This window comes from Podarcis gaigeae, assembly GCF_964106915.1.
Source record: "Podarcis gaigeae genome assembly, chromosome: 13".
Taxonomy (NCBI): Eukaryota; Metazoa; Chordata; class Lepidosauria; order Squamata; family Lacertidae; genus Podarcis; species Podarcis gaigeae.
Window position 1 is genome coordinate 37807628 of NC_139689.1, and position 22678 is coordinate 37830305.

Sequence of the window (22678 nt, forward strand, 5' to 3'; positions counted from 1 at the left end):
ATCGGTAGAAAAATGGGATCCCAGGTGATGGAAGTAAAATGGTACGGTTCTTACTCACCTCATCCTTACAACGCAGAAATGTGTGGTACTTGTAGTGGTGAAGGGAATGGTACAGAGTGTAGAAAAAGGACTTCTCCACCTCCACACTGAATTCCTGTCAGCAATAAGGGCGAAGAAATAACAGGGAGAAATCACTTACAAGAAATCACAGCCCACTGCTCACAAGCTCCTCCATTTCACCTACCCAAAGTACCTCAGAACCATACCGTTCCCTCCCTCAATGTTTCACAATAATCAACAAGTCTGCCTGCCCTTGCTCATTACTATCTCTTCCCTCGCAGCCATGTCTTCCCCTTTTGCCTCTGCAAAGTTAATTTCTCCCTCCTGTTGCTATGGCATCTTCACCTCAGCGCCCGGAACTTCCTGCAGCGGTAAGTCAATGCAGTGCCCTCCGGTTGCTGTGGGACTCCAACACCCATCAGCCACAGCCAGCGTGGCCAATCGTCAGGGATGATGGGAACTGGAGTCCCAGCAACTTTTTGAAGGGCTACCCCTCAGCCCAGAGGTTGCCAACCCATGATGCCTGCAAAGGCCTTCACTGGCCCCCTATGGAAGGGACCCCAGACTCTGAGCTGTCTTAGAAAAGGAAAGTCTCGAACCCTCCAAGAAAGAAAGCTATGTTGCAAAATGTGCAAGTACCTCCCCTTTTTTGATTACAATTTATTAATTTTCCAAAAATAACAATACGGAAAAACAGAAAAAAATCATAACCAAATTAAACCATAAATTTTCAGTCGACTTCCCTCCACTTCACCTCTTGGTTCCATTATAATATACTTGTTTAAGCACGTCCATAAAACCTTACATACTTAACAACCCAATTTTAAAACCTTCTTCATCTTATTACAAGTGACTTTTAAAAGTTACACTAATGTAAAAATCTGTACACAAAGCTTAAAAAATATGCATTGAACAATTGCCCCCTTTTGTAATAATTTGTCCTGCATAGTTCAATAATTTATTTTGCCAATCTTCTCTTTTATGTTCTTTGGCTGAGGATTCTTCCTTCCATAGGGGCTGGCTGGTCTTGCCTGGCATCTAGTCTTGCATATCAGAACAAAGTCTTTCGTTCAAACAATCCATCGAGTCCTGTACATCTCACTATCATAACTTCATTTTTTTTAAAAAAATGTGCAAGTACCCTAATCAGTTTATGTGAAATTAGCCAGCCTGGCTTCTTCTGCCTTTCAGAGTCGTTAGCCAATGAGTGAAGTTAAGAGCTGTGATTGATAACTGAGCATCTTGGACGACAGGCAAGAGGAATTCCTGGGATCCTAAAGAGCTTCTGTTCCCGCCCTGCCACCCTCCCTCCCCACCTTTAAGAGCAATTTTCTTGCTTCTCTCTAGTAGTCCTTTCTAGTAGCCCTATCTTTTTACATAGCAACCAGGATACATCTTTCCTGTGGTGGGTTTGTCTGAGATCATGCATTCCCTGGAAGTTGTTTTCTGAAAATACTACTTAACCGTAAGTGTGGCTATTAAAGAATCCCATCTCCCTTTATTCCCCTCTCCTGGCACACACCACAGATCATAATCTGCCCCAAGGCTGCCTTCTTCCCCTCTCCTGCGATCTTGTTGCTCCCTCCCTCCCTACGATGGAAGCGGCCTTCTTTTCTCTATGCCGAGCCACCCACCACCCCCCAGAACACCTTCCCTCCCACAAAGCCTGTTCTGAACTTCTTAACCTCTCTTATCCTAGACAGCTGCTGTTGCTTCATTGAATTTGGCCTTCTTTTCCTTTGCTCATTTTTCTTCCCATGCAAAAAAGAAAAAAACGGCAAGTGCAAAACGTGAAATATTGACAGAGTGGCTCAGGTGTGTCTGCTGCTGTGCAGGCACTCCTTAAAAATTCCTTGTATGGTTAACTTACAGTACAAGGGCACACAGGGGTACTTCATAAGTAAGTCTCTGTTTTTAATAAAGCTCACTGCCAGGTAAGGGATGCGGGTGGCGCTGTGGGTCAAACCACAGAGCCTAGGGCTTGCCGATCAGAAGGTCGGTGGTTTGAATCCCCGCCACTTGGTGAGCTCCCGTTGCTCGGTTCCTGCTCCTGCCAACCTAGCAGTTCGAAAGCACCTCAAAGTGCAAGTAGATAAATAGGTACCACTCTGGTGGGAAGGTAAACGGCGTTTTCTTGTGCTGCTCTGGTTCGCCAAAAGCAGCTTAGTCATGCTGGCCACATGCTGTACACTGGCTCCCTCGGCCAATAAAGCGAGATGAGCGCTGCAACCCCAGAGTCAGCCACGACCGAACCTAATGGTCAGGGGTCCCTTTACCTTTACTGCCAGGTAAGCAGGTGCTGGATAGCAGTCTAGGGTTTGTTTTAAGGTTTTGTGCCTTTAACAGCTGTACCTCTACAATCAGGCCTAGCAGGACATGGCTGACTCCCCACTAGGGGTGGGAAACAGCAGCGGTGACAATATTGTGTTATGTCACACACCCCTTGGCAGCCATGTTGAATACTCCATGGCAGCCGTTTTGTGACTGGCACCCACAGCAATCACACAAGATTAGGAATGTGCCTACTGGTCCAAAAAGGCTGGTGATAGCTGCCTTAGCTTACAGATAGTCAATATTCAAGATTCTCCACCTCCCTAACCCTGACCGAGGCCTGAAATGAGTACAATGACAAGGGATTTAAATAGCAGAACTCAAAGGTGGTTTGATAGGATGTTTCAGATTGGAGTGGGGGGTGACATCAAATTTCCTTTGGAACTATCTCCTGTTATTTATTGGGAAGCATCTGCTGAGGACTTTCCTCTTTCAACAAAACTTTCAAGCAGTTGTTTTTTTACTTCAGTTTGTATCTGTACTGGATTTCAAACTGCTTCTATTTATGCAATTGTGGCAACAGTTCTTACATATGCAATTGCTTTATACTTATTTTCATCGTACTGTGAAATTGCCTTGAGATGCTTCATAGGAAGAGATTAATGAATTTAATTGATAATAATATTCAAACCCCTCCCAACATTTCAAAAATGAAACAATTCCCTGCAAGTGGAAAGGCAGTGGGGGTGAACTAGAATCCTGTTTCCCTAATTAGTTATTTTACCTGCGGGGAATTTTCTTATGAAGGGAAATATTCCAACAATATGATCTCTGCCTGCCATCTGAAGTGGTCCAATCCAGCTTATCCTCTTCCATGTGTCCACCAGGCCCATGCTTCCTCACTCACCTCCCTTTATTCCCCTCTCCTGGCACACACCACAGATCATAATCTGCTCCAAGGCTGCCTTCTTCCCCTCTCCTGTGATGTTGTTGCTCCCTCCCTAGGAACGGCCTTCTTGTCTCTATGCCGCCCACCACCCCTCCAGAACACCTTCCCTCCCACAAGGCCTGTTCTGAACTTCTTAACCCTCTCCTATCCTAGACAGCTGCTGTTGCTTCATTGAATTTCACCTACTTTTCCTTCCTTTGCCCATTTTTCTTAAGACTGCATGCTTCCCATGCAAAAAAGAATAAAGAAAAAGAATGAGAGCTTTCCCACAGACTTCTGGTTGGTGATGGTGAGAACAGGACTGAACAGGCAGCCTTTTCTTAGGTTCTTATGATCATACTACTTTTGCAGGCAGCAAAGAGCAGAAAACGACAACAGCAGCAAGAGACCCAACAGGCATTCTTGTGGCCGAAACCAAGAACGAGAACGGTGTGGGAGAACTATATTCAAGTTTGCAAAAACCCCTTATTTATTTTTCAAAACTGAAAGTGGTGAGTTCTGAACATATGCTCCCTTGAGGATGTTTCAATTCCTCAGAGCCGGAAATGAGAGATACAGACTAAATGATAAATTCCTTAGAGTTCTGTGGTTTGAAGATGCAGTGCTCAACGGTTCTCATTTCCAAAATAAAAATATAAATATGTTTTAACACACTGTGGGTTCCTGGTGTGTAATCAAAATAGCATATTTTAGAAATTTCCATGCCTCTTTTCTTCCAAATACAAGCACTGCAGCGCAGGATGTGGATGCTATTAATTTTGTTAACACAGTCTGGTTGCATCCAAGAAAAAGAGTGGTATGAAGAGGGAGGATTTTGCCTGCTCCTTAGTTTGGAGTGAGCTCCCCTGGGTACATTTCGCAGGGGAGAAACGGCTGCAGAATTTCACCTAAAGTATGTACACTGAACCAGAACGGTGCACTCACTTTTATGCACATGCAGGTACAGATGAAAACAGACTTAGCCCGTTTGTCCATCCCTAGACTGAGATGCATGCCATGCTCTGAATTTTTACTGCACAAAAGCATGAGGAACTAGAGACCCCACCACCACCATTGCTTGCTGGTTAGAAGAAGGGAGTCTCCTGTAGCCTGGGTAGCTGAAGACTTGCATGCTGATGGTTTAAAAATCCATCGTGGTGGAATTGCTGATGGAAGGCAAGCCATCACAGCTGAGCTGTGCACCGCCGGGGTGGGGTGAAGAAATAACAACAGGTCTTTGGGAAGGACTTTGTACTTCACACCTTTGTGCTCCACTACAGAGCTGACCCGCTTGTATAAAACAAAGGCCTCCTTTGGGAGATGGGCGCCATAAGAAGTTCTGTTAAAATGTTAAGTTGGTGTTCCAGAGTGAGCACCGTCCGGGCACAGAACCTCTTTTGGGGCACTCCTTGCCCAACTGGCTTTCTTGATTAAGTGAGAAAGAAAAGTCAACACTCTCCACTTCCATTTTGTTCGCTGATGGGAGCGTAGGGCCCTCTCATTCGCTAAAATGGGAGGTTTTCTCTCCCTCCCCTCAATTCCAGTTAGGGCCTTTAGGGATTGCGCTTCTGCACTTCCTGGTTTCCCTCTTTTGTCTCTTGCATAAGCCACTGCACGGTTTCCATTCAGAGCTTTCTGCCCATGCCTTCAAACACAGGAAGGAAGAGCGACTGATGCGAGATTGCACTCCAAGCACTGGGCAACTGCATTTTTGGAAGGGTGCTGAAAAATCTTCATTCCCTAGCACTCTACATAACAGAACTACCATACCCAAGTAACAGGAGAGCAAGAGAGCTGGAGAGGGAAAGAAAGAGAAGGAGAGGCAGACAGAGACCATGGCATGGCTTTAAACAGCGTCAATATTCTCTTCTCTTGGATGAATATTTGAACTGTTAAGACTTTTCTTGGAAGTTATAATTCTATTGCTAGTAATCTAATTCTATTATTAATTCTAGTTCTATTATTCTAGAGGAAACAGACCACAACCCCCTGGCTTAATGTTTTGTCTGAACCAGGGATAATGACTTGTTCCACTCCCAACAAACCACAATTTGTAGCCTAGGTTTGCTCCTTACGTACTACTTGTGATTTCCTAGGAGTGACATGAACCACGTTCTCTGGTTTGGGCCTAACGTTAAGCCAGTCGTTGTAGTTTGCCTCCTGCAAGCTGGGAGGAGCAGAGTGATTCATTCGCTCACAGTAAGCTATGGTTTATAGTTTACCATGGCACGCAAACGTGGGCAATATGCTGCAGTTGGTAGAGATTCAGACTAGGGGTGGGGAGACCCAGGTTCACATCCTCCTTCAGCTATGAAGCTCTCCCTGGGTGACCTTGAGCCTCCCTCTCTCTCTCTGATTCAAGTCTACCTCACAGGGCTGAGAGGATGAAACAGGAAGAGAGGGACTCTCTCTCTCTCCCACTCAAAAAAACAGCATCTACAACCGTACTCAGTGTTGATCAGTTTGCTGCAGGTCCTTGATTCCATCTTGGCTCCCACCTACCTGCTGTTTGGATACATTCTTCTTGAGTTTGTTGAGTGTCTTGCGGTTGTAAGGTTCGCCCCCTAGGCGCAACTTGACTGTGGTGTCGCACGTCTCGGTGTGGAGTTGGGGGAACGTGTGGAGAGCCTCCTGGATGACGGACAAAAATATTCACTGTGAGACAGCAGATTTCACATAACCTGTGGCTGTCAGACTGACCTCCTGTGCCAAAAAGGGCCAGAGGTAGTTTATGTGGTATAGTGCTAAAAATGTAATTAGGAACTGTGAGCCTCTGTATCAAGTAAGATACCAATATAACATAACAGTATCTCAGGCCATGTTGCTAAATGAAAAGTCTGGTGTCGTTATTTTCACGTTTTATTTCTTTCTTTTTTATTTTTATGAAGCTTAGTAATGCTGATTGAGCATTAACAAATGCTGATTATATACAGATATTCCCTGACTTTACTTCGTTTGCACTCCTAAGTGGTCAATGACAACTTTATAAGCTCCTCAATGGCATCAATGAACTCAGAAATTTGGGGAACCCTCACCTAAGCACGGTCGCACGACAAATCTTCTGGCCTTCACTCTCTCATGGTTGTTGTGAAGGTAAATTGGAAGAAAGTATCCAAGACAGGCCTTAGCAATAGAGCAAACTACATATCTAAAATAGGCATTTCTACACAATGCTATCTCAGGCAGGGTGTGGGGCGAAGAGTTAAACATTTTCCACTTGCCCCATTTCCATACCTGTAGCGACGGATTAAGAGATACTCTCTTCAGCACCTTTTTCTTGTGATCGTTCAATATCCCGTCAATCTTTCGCATGGGCGGAAGATAAAGTTCATCTGGGGGAGGATTGACAAAAGAGATTTTAAACATCACGCACAGTGTCCTTCGTGGGTATTTCAGTGGTCAGTTTTGGCCCCCAGTTATGGAGCACTCCTTGCGGAAGCTTGCCTGACACCCACACTGTGTTCTTTCCAGCATCCAAGACTTTTCTAACCTCCCAGGGCTTTAAAAACCATGTTTTGGTTGGCGTTTCCTTAAAGCAAATGAATCATCTCAATGCGTAGCTCTTGTAGTTTTCCTCACTGCTCTCAGGTCACGTTTTTAGCTCCTATGATTTATATGACCCTTTGCCCAAAGATGGTGACTACAATTCCCATTAGCCCCAGCCAGCACATGCTTGGCAAAGGCCAATTTATATTTTAATTTGGTTGCAGCTCTGTAAATCAGGATGAGGAGATAGTGGCTTGCATTTCAAATTTATTGTGGGTTCTTATCATACACTGGTATATTTTAAAAGGTTACTGTAATTTTCACTATGTAATTTTTCTAGGCCCTTAACAAGTATCGAACACAAACAAACCTGTGACTAAAGCCAGAAATGTCTAGCATTTTGCACTAAGAGGATCCAATTTTCTGCAGCCAGAATTCTGCGGAGAAGGGAAAGTTACAGGAAAATATTTAAAATGCCGCATTTGCTTTCTGATGGTGCGAGAACTCCTGGGCAGGATCTGGCTTCCTTGAAAGGAGCTGCTTGTGCTACACATTAATAAGAGAATCATTTCACTTTTAGGAAAACGCCAACAATATTCAACTGTCTCTTCTTGTCTTCTGGTATTTAGTGCTTTGATTCCTCTGAGAAGCTGTGGCAACATATCTCTCATTTCCAGCCCCAGAGAAGCATAAGGCTTTAACCTGCAAGAGGTCAAAGCTGTGATTAAACTGTGCAACAGCTTTGGATTGAAGCACAGGCCTGGTAGCCAGAGGCGACGTGGAAATTTAATGTGAGGGAGTGAGCTGGTAGACGAGGAGTGGATCTCTCTGTCCTGCCTCTGCGCCTACCAAATGGAGCAATTTCTGCATTTTGAGTGGTCATGCTAATTTGTTCAGGCAGAATTTGGTGGGTAAGTGGCATGCAGGCAAGTATCTGATGATGATGATGACGGTGTGGAAGAAGGCTGGCAAAGGAGAGGAGCCACTGTCAGTATGATTTACAAACACCTCAAGACAGCGTCTGCATGAAATCCCAACACACCTCTCACCCTCACAGTCAAGAGAGGACTAGCAGAGTAACCAACCAAACCCCAACTGCCAGTTTCCAACTGCCACCTCCTTTCTCTAGCACCAACTATTCTCTGTGAAATACATTCCCAATCAGTGGTGTAGCGTGGGTTGTCAGCACCCGGGGCAAGGCAAGTAATTTGCGCCCCCTAACCCGTGGATTTGCGCCCCCTAACCCTAACCTCCAGATGTTGCGCCCGGTGCGGACGGCCCCCCCTGCACCCTCCCCGCTACGCCACTGTTCCCAATGACAGTACCATCTATTCTTTGTGAAATACATTCCCAATGACACTACATTACAAATACTAACAGCCACCTTCCTCCTGCATAAAAATGCAGAGGCGCTGGAGGATGAACTGAGCCCCCAGTCGCCTTCTCAGGAAGCCCCTAGCAGGCTAGTAAAACATTTTACGTGGACTAGTACATTTTGTGGGCTTGTTTACAAGGCTGCTGCGCAGTGTGAAATCTGGCATCTTTATGCAGTGTTTTAAAATCATTTTTTACTTGTTATTATTTATTTACAAAAAAAAATGCTTATTGTTTGTTTGTTTATAAAGAGTAACCTCACTGCACTGCATCACCCAAGGCAGCCCATGAGATGTGGAGGTTCTTGAGTCAATTCTACAACAGTAAACCTATTAAAACAACAACAACAACAACAAAGGTATCAGCTAAGTAGCTGGCCTAGGCCTTAAAACAGTGGCTTCCAAACTCCACCTGCCACCTCACAGATCACTTGAAAATTGCTGGTGGACTTGAAGGACCACTTAATGATTTACACACACACACACCACCCGTTGTAGCAATTGCAATTCTTAATGGTATTCTTATTGGCTTTTTAATTTATTACACTGTATTTTGCTGTACTGCAGTTTGCATTCTTCACAGACAGGCCGCAGGCAGTGTTCGAAACTCCCATTGCCCTAGGCACGTTTTGCAACAGGGAATTTCATTAGCGTGAGCAGTTTCTGAGTTCTGGGCACAGTACTGCGCCTACGATTTCAGATTAAAACTGCAGAGTGGAAGGAAAGAAGGACCTTTTTCTGCCACTCCACTTCCAGCTACTCTCTGGAGACTGGAGGAGAGACCTTTAAGAATATTAGGGGGGTGGGCAGGGGACGGACCAGAGCACGTGAAAAATGAACATGATATTTTAGCTGCAGTTCATTCATTTTCAGCTTCGTATTCTTTTTATATATATAACAAAGTGTGCCTTGACATTCCGTTGTTGAACCTACAACCTAGGTATAAGGTGCTGCAGGCCTCCTGAATGAAGCTAAAGGCAAGAACACCATTTGGTAACCTCTGCCTTAAAGCATTTAATGTTGAAAGAAGAGCAAACTTACAGCCTTTACTATGGCAACAAAGAAAAGGAACGCCTATCATTCAGGCAGCTTCAGAGTTTTCCAAGCAAGCATCTCTAAAGGGAGCAAAAGCCTCTGGACCTCCAAGAGGCCAACAATGACATAACAGAGGTGAGCAGCTCAACCCTGCTGGCAGAGAAAGGCAGGAGGAAGCGCAGGGCTCCAAAGATCTCCCAAGGACTGGCCAATTTTGAGCGAATAAACTCTGCCATTTGTGGAGGCAGGCGACTGACCCACAGGGCCGATCAATATACCACCATTCACAAATGCGCACCGTTTGTATCCTCAAGAGCTTGGATCATGTCTGGGTCGAGGGCAGTGCTGACCAGCATTTCCACGTAGCTGCGGTACATCTCCTTCATGGCTCGTGTGTTCAGAATACGGCCCGTCGGCACACGCTCTAGATAGGAGAGGGAGCATTAGCTTAGCATTTATTTAAGGCACTAACATCCCGGGCTTTCCTAAAAACGTTCTGAGGCGGCTGACACAAAAACGACACACGATGAAAGGGCAGGAAAACGTTACAAATAAAATAATGGAAGAGGGAGCGCAGTCCAGCTATCATTCTGACTGCAGCAGAGTTGTCCCACAACCTGGCACTTCAGATATTACTTTTCATATTCATTTATTTATAACAGTATTTTAAAGTGGTTTTTTTCTGGGCAAGTCCATTTAGGGACAGGGGAATTCCTTCTTTTACTCCTCCCTCCTCACCATCTAGGTCTTTATAAGAATCTCCCTGTCTGGCTCCAGGGTCACTAGGAAGACACCAACACACACAATGTGCGGCTCTCTAAACCTTTAGCTCTTCAGACACCATTGGACTACAGCTCCCATCAGCTGCAGCAAGCGAGGTCAACGGCTTGTGGGAGGTGTAGTTCAGCAACCTTCAAAAGGTTCCTTGCACCTGCCCCATTGTTTCCAAGGCCCTTAACTTGGATCCAGGGAGAACTCAAGGACTGCTCAGTGCCTAATCTCCCTGCTTGATCACCAAGGTCACTGAGAGAGTTGTGGTTAGTTGTGCTCCCCGGGTATTCAGTACTGTGGGCCCTTCCCTGCCAAACCTTCAGGCGCCTGGTGACGACCTTTATCTCAGCAAGTCTCTTAACGTGCACTCTTCTGATTTTATGGCTGATTTAAACTGCTAAGATTTTAATTATGGAGACAAGCTGCTCGGTGATACAGCATCTGCCTTGCACGCAGCAGGTCCCAGATTCAATGCCTGACATTTCCAGGTAGGGTTGGGGAATGTCCCCAGCATGAAACCGTGCAGAGCTGCCACCAGTTAGTGTAGATAATACTCTGGAGCCAGTGTGTGGTGTAATGGTTAGAGGGTTGGGACTATGACCTGGGAGGCCGGAGTTCAAATCCCCATTCAGCAGTGAAGCTTGGGGCCAGTCACCATCGCTTAGCCTACCCTACCCTACAGGGTTGTTGTGAGGATGAAATGGGGAGAAGGAAAACCATGTACCCCACTTGCTGATCCTTGGAAGGAAAAGGCGGCATATAAATGTAATAAATAAGGGAGATGTTCCTAAGATTCTATCCTTTGTATCTATTTGAAAACTCATTGTACACTGCTTAGAAACTGAAGTGCTAAGTAAGTAAGTGGCTGCAAGTAAATAAGTACCATACATACTAAAGTACAGTGGTACCTTGGGTTACATACGCTTCAGGTTACAGACTCCGCTAACCCAGAAATAGTACCTCGGGTTAAGAACTTTGCTTCAGGATGAGAACAGAAATTGTGCTCCGGCGGCAGCAGGCGGCCCCATTAGCTAAAGTGGTGCTTCAAGTTAAGAACAGTTTCAGGTTAAGAACAGACCTCCGGAACGAATTTCCGGAGTACTTAACCCGAGGTACCACTGTATAAGCCGACCCTAATATAAGCTGAGGCCCCTAATTATACCACAAAAAACTGGGAAAACGTATTGACCCGAGTATAAGCCAGTTCACCACACCACAAACCTCCTGGTGGGCCGGAGTGCATGTGTATGCATGCACACATGGCAGAGGGGACTTCTCCCCCCCCAGCCCCTCCTGTCCCCCTGCCTACCTAGGGTACTGCCAAGAGGCAGAGGCTGGTGGCGGTAGCAGCAGAGGAAGAACGATCAGCCTGAAAGGGCTGCTTTCAGGCTGCTCGTTCCTCCGCGGCCGCCAACAGCGGCAAAGGCGGTGGAGGAGGAAGGAGCAGCCCGAAAGGACCCTCACTTGACTATAAGCCCAGGGGGGCTTTTTCAGCATAAAAAATGTGCTGAAAAAGTCGGCTTATACTCAAGTATATACGGTAAGTAAGTAAGTAAACAAACAAACAAACATCAGGCTGTCATAGAAATTGGTTGGAAGCGACCCTGAGGACCATCTAGTCCAGTGTTTCCAGCTGTTTTTTGGACTACAACTCCCATCATCCCTAGCTAGCAAGACCAGTGGTCAGGGATGATGAGAACTGTAGTCGAAAAACAGCTGGAGACCCAAGGTTGGGAAACAGTGATCGAGTCCAACCCCTTGCAATGGAGGAATATGTAGCTGATCCTTCTGGGAATCGAACTTGCAACCTTGGTGTTATCAGAACCACACTCTAACCAACTGAGCAATCCTTCATGGATTTCTCTCTCTCTCTCCCTGAGCTTTCAAGTCAAAAGGCTCTCTCTCTTCAACTCTACCATGGACAATTTCTCCCCTCAAAAACTCTCTGTGGGCCCACAACTCAATTCAAGGACCGCCTCATCTTCCAGCACCAATGGATGCCGGGCTGCATCAGTCTACTCACCCTCCTCGCTCTGCTGGTCAGGGCTGGAATCTGAGTCAGAGGAGGACGCTGCCTCAGCAAGCCATTTTTTCCTCTTCTTGGGAGGGGGCTCAGCCTTCACCTTGGCTGGCTTAGGCTTGGGTTTCGACGCTCCGCCGGCTGGGGAAGCTTTTGTGGGGACGGGAACAGGGGGGTCAGTTTTCTCCGCCTTGGGGGGCTTTTCTACTTTGGCCACTTTTTCCGCCTTGGGGGGCTTTTCAGACTTCTCGACCTTGGGGGGCTTTTCCAGCTTCGCCGCTTTCTCAGCCTTGGGGGGCTTCTCGGCTTTGTCCGCTTTTTCAGCCTTGGGGGGCTTCTCGGCCTTGGGGGGCTTCTCGGGCTTCTCGGCCTTCTCTGGGACTTCCAGCTTCTCCGGCTTCTCAACTTTGGGCAGCACCGGGGTCTTGGGGCCAGACGCCTTGGGCTGGCTCTGTCTCCTGCAGTGGGACAGACATAACCGTGAGATCCAAATAAAGTGGTACCCCGCAAAACGAACGCCTCGGAAGACGAAAAACTCGCTAGACGAAGGAGTTTTTCGTTTTCTTAGCCGCTTCGCAAGACGCATTTCCCTATGGGCTTGCTTCGCAAAACGAAGCATGCCCCGCAAGCTCCGGGGATAGTGGGGAAGCGCTTCTCCCCGTTGCCAGCCCCGCAATCAACGGGGACAGAGGGGAAAGCGCGCGCGCCTTCCCCTCTCTCCCCGGACCCCTTTTGAACCAAGGGGCGGCAACGGGGAGAAGCGATTCTCCCCGCTGCCCCTTCCCTTGCTTTAAAACAGGTCCGGGGACAGAGGGGAAGGCGTGCGGCGCTTCCCCTCTGTCCCCGGACGGTCTCCACAGGAACGCATTGATTGATTTTTAATGCATTCCTATGGGAAACCGTGCTTCGCAAGACGAAAAACTCCCAAGAAGAAAAAACTTGCGGAACGAATTAATTTCGTCTTGCTAGGCACCACTGTACAGGCTCTGCATCAGGAGACAGGTTTGCTGAGGCATCTGTCTGTGTGTGTGTGTGTGTGTGTGTGTGTGTGTGTGTGTTGGGGTGCAAGGGAGACTTTAAGGGGAAAAGGAGAAGTGGGGCGATGGAGGGCTGGGGAGCTGAGAGGACAAGGCCGGCCTTATATACTGTTAATTCTGTGGAAAAAAGGAGTGTTTGCTACCATCCAATTCACAGTTCAAGCTGGAGTCAAGAGGAGAACAGGCCGTGGCACAGAAAAACACAGGCTAGTGAGGAAGGCAGTCATGGTATACCCCAGGCATAGGCAAACTCGGCCCTCCAGGTGTTTTGGGACTACAGCTCCCATCATCCCTAGCTAACAGGACCAGTGGTCAGGGATGATGGGAATTGTAGTCTCAAAAATATCTGGAGGGCTGAGTTTGCCTATGCCTGGAATAGCTCATTCCTTTGACAGGTGGAAGAGGCGTGGTACGGAGTAAGTTTCATGACTAGGCAGGTGAGAAAACAAAGAGGCTGGGCTCTTTGCTCCTTCAGGTGAGGAGCTAAATACTCTCCCGCGTGTCAGGTAAAATAACTGTAGAAATAGAGGGTGGCAGCGGAGGGGGAGGTAAAGGATCTGAGGGAAAATCTCCCCCAGGCATGTCACCTGAACAGTTTAATACAGGGAAGGGGGTTTGGCCTCTCATATGGGAGACACCCCCCCTTCCTGCTCCTTTACCTGACAGCTTGCAGGGGCCGGTGCCAAGGCTTCTTGGAGCAGACGCGGACGTAATCCTTCTTGTTGATGTTCTCCAAGAACTTAACATAGAGGCGCTGGTACCGGTTCTTGGCATCGCCAAAATAGCCCAGATACTGAGGGGGGACAGGGAAGGAAGGAATTGAATATCAAAATGGGGATGGCGGGGAGAGAATGTCGGCAACACAGCTCTTTCCCACCTCCAGAAATAATGAGGGGATACACAGCAGAGAAACCCAATCCTTTGCCCACAATATCAGTCAGTTCAAGTGGATTTACTTCCCTCAAGAACAAAAAAGTATTTCAGCCTCTGGCTTACCTCACACCCTTGAGGTGTATATTTTTAGGAACTGCCTAATTTTTATGAAGTTGTTTAATAATATTCTTACAGAGAAGTGTTGGATAAGAGAGAGAAACCTGGGTGGGAGACAGGTGAGAGTGCGTTTTCCTCAGGGTGTGAGGCTGAGGAAGGTGGAAGCTTTTTCAGGTGAGAGTTGGAAAGGCTCACTTCTTTGTATGTGGGTTGAAGATTAAGGTTTAATTATGATACGAGGGCTAGATATATAATTTTTGTTTATTATTATGATTATTATTGGTGTTATTATTAATGTTCCTTCTCTCTCTGCTTCCTCTCTTCTTCTTTTTGCTCTTTCTCTATCTTTTCTTGTTTCCCCCCTCTTTTCCTTTTTGTCTTTCTGATTTTCTTTATTCCAAATATTATTTTACTGTATTGTGAAAACTTTAATAAAATCTTGTGGGGGTGGGTGAGGGAAGTTGCTTATTATTATTATTATTATTATTATTCCTGTTGTTGTTGTTGTTGTTGTTGTTGTTAATTGTCCGCCCTTCACCCAACAGTTTTAGGTTTTAATATTGTGTTTTAATGTCGTCACCTGCCCTGGAAACTTAAAGTGAAGGGCAGACAATTAACAACAACAGCTTTATTTATTTAAATATTTATTATCCACTCTCTGTTGCTAAAAGTAATACCAGAGTAGGGTTGCATCAAAACTTTTAATCAGGAAATGCTATAACGCAGCAATGCTAATCAATAAAATAAAAGCTATAGGGGAAAAATTCTGCCACAGCCGTGGCAGAAACCTGCTGAAATGGGAGTGGAGAGAGAAACTTATTGGTGCGGAAGTATGTATTTCCTCAGCAGCGGGAAGAGAAAGAAAAGAAGGGATATACAAAATGGTAGAGGCGCTGGTGGTTAAAACCCAGAAATCAAGCCATTGTGCCAAATACAATTGCATAAAGTTCATGTAGACCTCCCACCTCGGGAGTTCTTTTGCCCACATTCACTGAGAGTACGATTTTTTGCATGGTGAGCGAGTAATGGGGACACTTACATTGCTGGTCGCGCAAAATTGTCGCTGCCCATCCTTTATTTCAGGGGTGAACTTCTGGAGCAAAGCTTTCTGAACCCGCCAGATTGGCGGCGGCTCCCGCCCTGTCTGAAGAGCAAGCTGCAGAAGGGCAGAGAAAGGGGTGATGGTACCAGGGATGCAAAGAACCCCCAAAAAGCCTAGCTGCTGCGATGCAACTACTCTGCAGATAAGAAGCTCTGCTGGATCAGGCCAAAGACCCACTTAGTCGAACACCCCTGTTCTCACAGCAGCTGACCAGACACCCATGGAAAGCCCGCAAGCAGAATCTGAGGGCATCAGAAACCCTCTTCGCTTGTGATTTACAGCACATGGTTATAAGCCCAACTTGTGTAAGCCTACTTAGTCCCTCAGAAGGGAAACTAGTGTCAGATCCAATGTAACATTTTGATTTTAAGTATTATTATGATGTTTTTTAAAAGCTCAAACTAAAACTTACCCAAGAGTAAGAATTCAAGACACTGAAATACGTGAAACACTTGAAAATGTCATTTACATTCTATGCTTTTAAGGCTTTATTTCTGCTCCAAGCCCAGAAAGATAATAATATGGCCCGCTTTGATCAATGAATAGAAGATACGGTAAAGGTAAAGGAGCCCGGACGGTTAAGTCCAGTCAAATTTGATTATGGGGTGCGGCAGTCATCTCCGCTTTCAGGCCAAGGGAGCCAGCGTTTGTCTGCAGACAGCTTTTTTGGGTTGTGTGGCCAGTATGACTAAACAGCTTCTGGTGCATGGAAATGCTATTTACCTTCCCGCTGCGGTGGTACCTATTAATCTACTAAGCTGGTCTGCTTTCGAACTGCTAGGCTGGCAGGTGCTGGGACAAAGCAACAGGAGCTCACCACGTCAGGTGGATTAGAACTAACGACCTTGTGATCGGCAAGCCCAAGAGGTTCAGTGGTTTAGACCACAGCACCACCCGCAACATAGGAACAGACTTGTTTTCAATGCAGATTGTGCATGGATAAATAAAATGTTATTTGGAATGCATTTATAAAAATTATGACTTGCTAATAACTGTATGGGACGTGGGTGGTGCTGTGGGTTAAACCACAGAGCCTAGGAATTGCCGATCAGAAGGTCGGCGGTTCAGATCCCCGCAACGGGGTGAGCTCCCGTTGCTCGGTCCCTGCTCCTGCCAACCTAGCAGTTCAAAAGCACGTCAAAGTGCAAGTAGATAAATAGGTACTGCTCCGGCGGGAAGGTAAACGGCGTTTCCGTGTGCTGCTCTGGTTTGCCAGAGGCGGCTTAGTCATGCTGGCCACATGACCCGGAAGCTGTACGCTGGCTCCCTCGGCCAATAAAGCGAGATGAGCGCCGCAACCCCAGAGTCGGCCACGACTGGACCCAATGGTCAGGGGTCCCTTTACCTTTAATAACTGTATACTGACTGTAGTAATAGTAGTACTTATTTACCAACATGTCATATTGTATTAAAACCTCAAGCACTTTTTCCTTTCTTGCTTTATTCCTTGCTTCTTTATTTGCTCACTGAAAATTAATAAAATTAATAATAGTAGTAGTAGTAGTAGTAGTAATAATAATAATAATAATAATAATAATAATAATAATATCTCCTTAACGCACCTTGAGGGCCTGAACGTCCTCCACGCGGATGACAAACTCATCGCGTTCTCGGAAGATCCCCTCCCCACCGCTCTCTGCCTCTTCTTCGTCCGTCTCTCCACAAATGGCCGCCGTCTCCTGCTTCTTGGCAAGGTGAAGAGGCCGTGTGTCCTCAGGGTCCTCAGGCTCAGGAGATGCCTGAACAGGTGGCTCCTCGGGGACAGGTGGAGCCTCCTTGGGCGAGGGAGCTGGGGAGATGGGCGGCGGGGGTAGCTCTGACTGGACATCTGCCCCCACTGAGGGAGCTGGGCTGGGGATTTTCTCCTCCACGGGTGGCACATCTGTGGTGGGGGGGGGGGGGAAGCGGCAGGGGTTAGCAAGCAAGCAAGAACAGAAATCCACCTTACTCAGCAGTGGCCTCCTAGCTGGGGAATGGTCTCCCCAGAAAGTCTTGCCTGACACCTTCTCTATAGTCCTTCTAGACTCAGGCAAATACCTTTTTATTCCCCCAAACCAGGGATATGGTCCTCCAGCTGTGGTTGGACTACAACTCCCATCAGCCCCAGCAAGAATGGCCAATGGTCAGGATGATGGGAGCTGTAGTCCTGCAACACCTGTAGGGTCACAGACTCCTCACCTCTGCCCTAGGCTTTTTAATTAATTGTGGTTTTAAATCAGGACTATGCCATGCTGTCTGTATCACCAGAAAGGGTGGGTTGGCTGGTGTGCTTTTTTTGCTGTTTTTTATCTGTTTCTTGGATGGTTTTTAATTATTATACATGGTATTTTTAAAGCGTTGTTTTGCTTGCAAAATGCCCAGGGAGTATTTATTGATGCAAAGCTACATCCATCAATTAAAGAAATGGGTACTTTGGAATTTAATTTACCAATCCTCCCTGCAAACCATGCACATATATACTTGTAACTTAGGGATCACACCTCACACATATGATGAAGTGGACTGCAATTCATGAAAAATTCTGCCATAATAAATTCATCAGTCTTTAAGATGTATGCCAGCGGAACAGGATCCCATGAGAGGTCGTGGATTCTCCTTCCTCAGGGGCTTTTTAATGACCAACTGTTATGTATGATCTAGCTGAGATTCCTGAATTGGAGGGAACTGGACTAGATGACCCTTGGAGTCCCTTCCAACTTTACAATTCTGTGTTTCTATGTGTATTCCTTATCTTATTCTTTTCAGAATGGAACATTTTTCAGAAGAAAAATTTAGTAGTGGAAAATCCCCCAGAAAGTTTTTTTTTCCTTTTTAATTTTTTTAAAAAATCATTTTTATTGATTTTCCAATAAAAATCCCCCAGAAAGTTTTCTGCCTGGAACTGGATTAGTAAGTGTGTTCCCTTTTATGCTGACAAGAGCAGGGCTTTCTTGATTATTATTTTTTACTTCATATCAAAACTGCATAAAATTATCTAGAGTTTGAATTTTGAGGCAGGGTCTTGCGGGAAAGAGAAACATAACTTGGTAAGTAAACAGGTTATTTTAGGAAAATATAAGGGAGCATGTGTGCAGTGTTTAGAAACTCAAGATATACTGTAATCGCCAAATGTCACCTTAGACCTAGGACTACGGTCAATTCAAGCTTCAAAGAAATATTTCAGATCCCTCTCTAAGTGACATTTTGCTTTTCCTGGTTGCCAACCTGACATCCAAAGCTGTGTGGTTGCAATTGCACCCACGCCAGGTGCAAAACGCGCCTGGCTAATTTCTAACACTGCTGTGTGCAGCAGAAAGGCATTTGATCGGGAAGAATGTCTACATTCAGGATGCAAGAACTGTTAAAAGAATGCAGGAAAAAAATGCATACTAAATATCAGACGGAAGTCTACCCTGCTCAGAAACTAATGCCCTCCCGAAATCAAGATAGGTTATGTAAATCAGGAGATAAACAATGGCCCGGGACCCAACTCAATTTTTGGACAGGGGACCGGCACTCACCATTGGGTTCTCCCTCCTTGCGGTCGGTGGGGTCGTAGAGCGCCGAGATGGCTGAGGAGATGCTCTTCTGGAGGTCCTGGTTCTTGCTGACGGAGTCCTCCTCGTCGGATGAGAAGGAGGGCAGGGTCTCCAGGTTGCGCTTCAGCTCCTCATCCAGCCGCTTGCAGGGGCTGGTGCAGCTCATCACGAGCCCAGCAGGGTCCCCTTCGGGCCCATCCAAGCCGCCAGGCAGCATTGGGGGCGCCATGCTGAAGGGAGGCGGCGGCTGGGACGAGGAGGAGGAGGATGTGGCCGACGGGGGACGGGGCGTCTTGGAGGGGCTGCCTGAAGGCGCGACCATGGTAACCGCCGTGCCGGGGGCCCCGACTGTGGCGGCCGAGGAGGTGGAGGAGGCAGAGGAAGGCAGCGTCTGACGCTTGCCCGACTTAAGGAAGTCCAGGAAGGAGGCCATGAACCCCGACTTCATTTCAGGCTGCTTCTCTTCCACTTCTTTGATCTTCTGTTTGATCTTCTCTCGGGTCTGGCTGCTATCCAGACTGCTCTCTTGAGCGGGCTGATGAGATGGGGTGGAAGCCTCCAACTGAGACCCCTCCAAACCTTTGGGGACTGGAAGTTTGATCTGAGGAAAAGAGAAGGGACAGGAATTGGGGGAGGGGAGGAGGAGTCTCAGGGAGACTTCCTGGACTCGCCCCCCGATGTTGGCTTTGCGTCTTGACTTAACCGACCTCCGTTTTTCTCTCTCCTTTTTATTTTATTTTTAGGGTTTCACCATTCACCAGCTTTCTGGACCCACCATTTTCCAACCAAATCAAAGATACATTTTGCATATATCTTCACCATTTATTCTGCTTCCAAAATTATGGGTTTCTGAGAGCTCTGGCTTGGTTTTTTGTTTTGAAGGAGCTGGGTGGCAGATGGAAAGGGAACAAAGTGAGAGAACTGCAGGATGCCCAGGAGTCAGCTCACATAAGAAGGAAGCGAACACCAGGAAAGCTCTGTGCGGCACTGGAAGCCACCCCATAGCCAACTGGAAGCCCCACCCTGCTCATCTCTGGCTTTGAAGCCACCCCACTGTAGACACAAGCCTATCTTCTCCACTCACACAAGGACTAGAAACCAGATTTTTGAAAAACAAAACCTGAAATCCACTAGGTACCACATTCAGCAACGAATTCTGTGCTTGAGCGAAATGCGTGGCTTGCTCACAAACAGATCTAGCAACCGGCAAGCTCGCCTCACTCACTAGTCCTCGAAACATGCACAATGTACTGAACTAGTTTCACACACTCCCAAGACATCAATCTGGGATCCCTACCATCTACCAACCCTGCCATCCTATCCTAGTAGCATCCTGCACTCTAGAAACCCAAACTCTTGTGCCAAGAAACAGCCATGCTTATGTTAAGTGTGCAAATAGTAACAGCTTGCAAGGCTATTTTACTTGTGCTGTTTTATTTATTTTCAAACTCCGCTTGGATTTTAAAAACAACCAAACAGCTAGGTGAAAGGATTCTTTTTTTAGGAACGCATTCCGAGCAGTGTCCTTAAGAAAGAATTCCCATCTCATCTGCCATAATGTGTGTATTAAGCTGCTGAGTGAGGCTTTGCAGAGATTTGGGCTGGTGCTGTCAGTATGCCCACTCATTTCATCTGCCCCATGGGAGGTGGAGGAAGTCCTGAAATCGGTGCCTGGTGTCCATGACGGACTGGACATGTGGAAGGATCCACAGCTTAATCCCTACAACATGGAAGAACTGTTGGTCAGGGGGGGGGGTCTGCTGATCTGGTACAGTGCTTCTGGATCTGGCGCTACTCCTGAATTTCAAGCAGGCGGAAACAGCATTTCAGCAACTTGGGATAGCGTACCAGGTACATCTCTTCCTGAAGACCTGGCCACGGTGATGTACGCTCTAGCTTATATTCCGATTGGATTACTGTATTGCTTTCTACATGGGGCTGCCTCTGAAAAGTGAACTGCAGCTTCAGTGGGCGCAGAATGCGGAAGCCAAACTATTGTCTGGAGTAAAGTGTTCTGACCGCACCACTTTAGTGCTGTTTCAGCAGCCCTGGCTGCCTGTTTTGACTCAGGCCCCATTCAGAGTGTCGGCCTCTCAAAATTCTCCACCCTGACTTGTAGCAGGATGATTTTGCTTGATACTGCAAGCTGCCTTGAGGGTTATTTAATGGAAAGGCAAGGAACCATCGGTTTTAATGAATCAAATAGGAACACCGTTAAACTGAAGATTTTACAAGAGGAGCAAGGCCTCTTAGGTAAGTTCCTTTTTTTGCAATAAAGTACAGGAAATTTTTACGGGCACAAGACCCAAATATTTTTACCATCAGAATACGCTACTAAATGTCCATGCTGTGCACCTCTGAATGTGCATGGTGTGTTGGCTGCATGGCTGTTTTTCAAGAAGTGGCAGTGACATGGTTTTCAGGAGAGACAGGAAAGGTATTAAGGAGTAGGTGCAGGATATTAGGAGTCATGCTGTCGGGCCTGGCACCAGCGCCCTGGGAAGGGCTTGCTGCTCAAAATCTCCCTTTTCGTTTGAGCGGCAGGAAGCCCTGAGGGTGGGTGGAACGAGTTCTAGGTGCTGTCATTTTAATTTCCCAGAGTGATCTCAGTGTAGGAACTTTACATGGTGGCTACCAGACGACCTCTACCAGACGGCTATTGCCATCCCTAGCTAAGCCTGCCAAGGGGCTCCACTGGTGTAGGAGAAAAAGAGGGCCCTCCTCAAACCCAGAGCCAACCAGCATGGGGATGGGAGAACAGGCCATAGAGAGGAGGCGTGTATGCAACCCAAGGCAAACCCTGCCCAAGACACAATCTGGTACCTTTTGCATCTTCACAAACCTCTCTGTGCAACAATAACAGCCGAGATGGGGACAAATAAGCAAAGGGAATAATGAAGAGGGCAGAGGGGAAAAAAAGACCCAACAGCCCTGATTAATTCAGCATAATCCTGTGCGAATTAACCGCAAAGCAAGCCTCACTCACAGCGTTCAATGTAGGTGTGCCTTGGATTGCAGAGTAAAAATGCAACCTCCGTGACGTTTGCCAAACTTAATGCAAAATTCTGTAAGTGCAAGAGCACAGAATAAGCTGTTCAATAGAAGGAGGAGCTTTGGATGCTGAAACAGATATGCAAGGCAAGGGTTATGGGTGGCACAGGAACTTTAGGTGGCAGATTTAGAAGAAGGGAGGAGTGTGCCACTTTCTGCCTCCAAATTCACTCTCTTCTACTTTTTTTTTTTAATGAACAGGAGAGCAGCATCCTTTAGAGTCACCACTTCAAAGTGTGAAATGTGTTAAGACTTGCAACTTTGAACAACTTGCTGCTTTCCACAACATTAAGCACAGAATCTGAATGGTTTCTGTATTCACAAGCTGGCGTGCAATAGAGGGAGGGGTCTTTTTCAGGCCATGGGCTGCATTCTCTTAGGGGCAACCTTCTCTGGGCCACAGGCCAGGAACCCTAAGCAAAAAGCAAGCACAGCCAAGTGCCCCGGGACTGAGGTTCTCCCTCCTGACTGAACAACACATGGAAAAAAGACCTGGCTGCAAATATGTACCATGTCCATCAAACTTTCACGGATCCTTCCAGCCAACAATTCACCTACCCGCTCCATATATGCCGCCACTGTAATCCACACAGAAGAGAATTCTGAGAGCCATTTCACATGTACCCATGGTATGGTGCCTGCCCCCAGAAAACCCCTCCAGTGTTTGCACGGAGAGCGTTGTTAAGTACAGACATCAGTGCAACGTATCTATGGGAGCTGTTCAGACACCGGTGTGTTTCCTGGAAAGCAGGCTGAAACACTCCTGCAGCCCTATGGAGCCCGGATTGCGCATAAGCAATTTCCAGCAGCAAGCACACCACTATAGGTACATATGAACGGCGCTTGGCAAGTCAAGTAGTAGTTTACTGCCTGTGACAGACTCTCCAAAGCCAACAACACCAGGAGCCTCAAAGGTCTGCCTGCTCCCTTTCCTGTACACGAGCTGGGGCCACAGCTCAGCGCCAGAACACCTGCTCTGCCTGCAGAATGCCTCGGCACCAGTCCTTTGCATCTCCAGTTAAAAGGGATCAGGCAG

At 46.8% G+C, this 22678-nt stretch overlaps 1 protein-coding gene and 1 long non-coding RNA gene across 2 annotated transcripts in view; one reads left to right on the forward strand and one right to left on the reverse strand.

Moving 5' to 3' along the window:
- The window catches only part of PRR12 (proline rich 12), a 43847-nt gene that overhangs the window by 2836 nt on the left and 18333 nt on the right, over positions 1-22678 (reverse strand). Inside the window, exons 5-13 of the mRNA XM_083708923.1 lie at positions 18574-19192; positions 16636-16955; positions 15011-15127; positions 13641-13774; positions 11948-12402; positions 9452-9577; positions 6494-6591; positions 5762-5890; positions 59-154 (exon numbers count right to left, since the gene is read on the reverse strand). Coding sequence (XP_083565049.1) covers positions 59-154; positions 5762-5890; positions 6494-6591; positions 9452-9577; positions 11948-12402; positions 13641-13774; positions 15011-15127; positions 16636-16955; positions 18574-19192 — 2094 coding nt within the window. The remainder of the gene's footprint in view (positions 1-58; positions 155-5761; positions 5891-6493; positions 6592-9451; positions 9578-11947; positions 12403-13640; positions 13775-15010; positions 15128-16635; positions 16956-18573; positions 19193-22678) is intronic.
- LOC310830282 lies at positions 7118-20677 on the forward strand. The gene is made up of 3 exons (XR_014557536.1): positions 7118-7912; positions 8068-8207; positions 19335-20677. It is a non-coding gene; the product is annotated as an uncharacterized lncRNA (long non-coding RNA).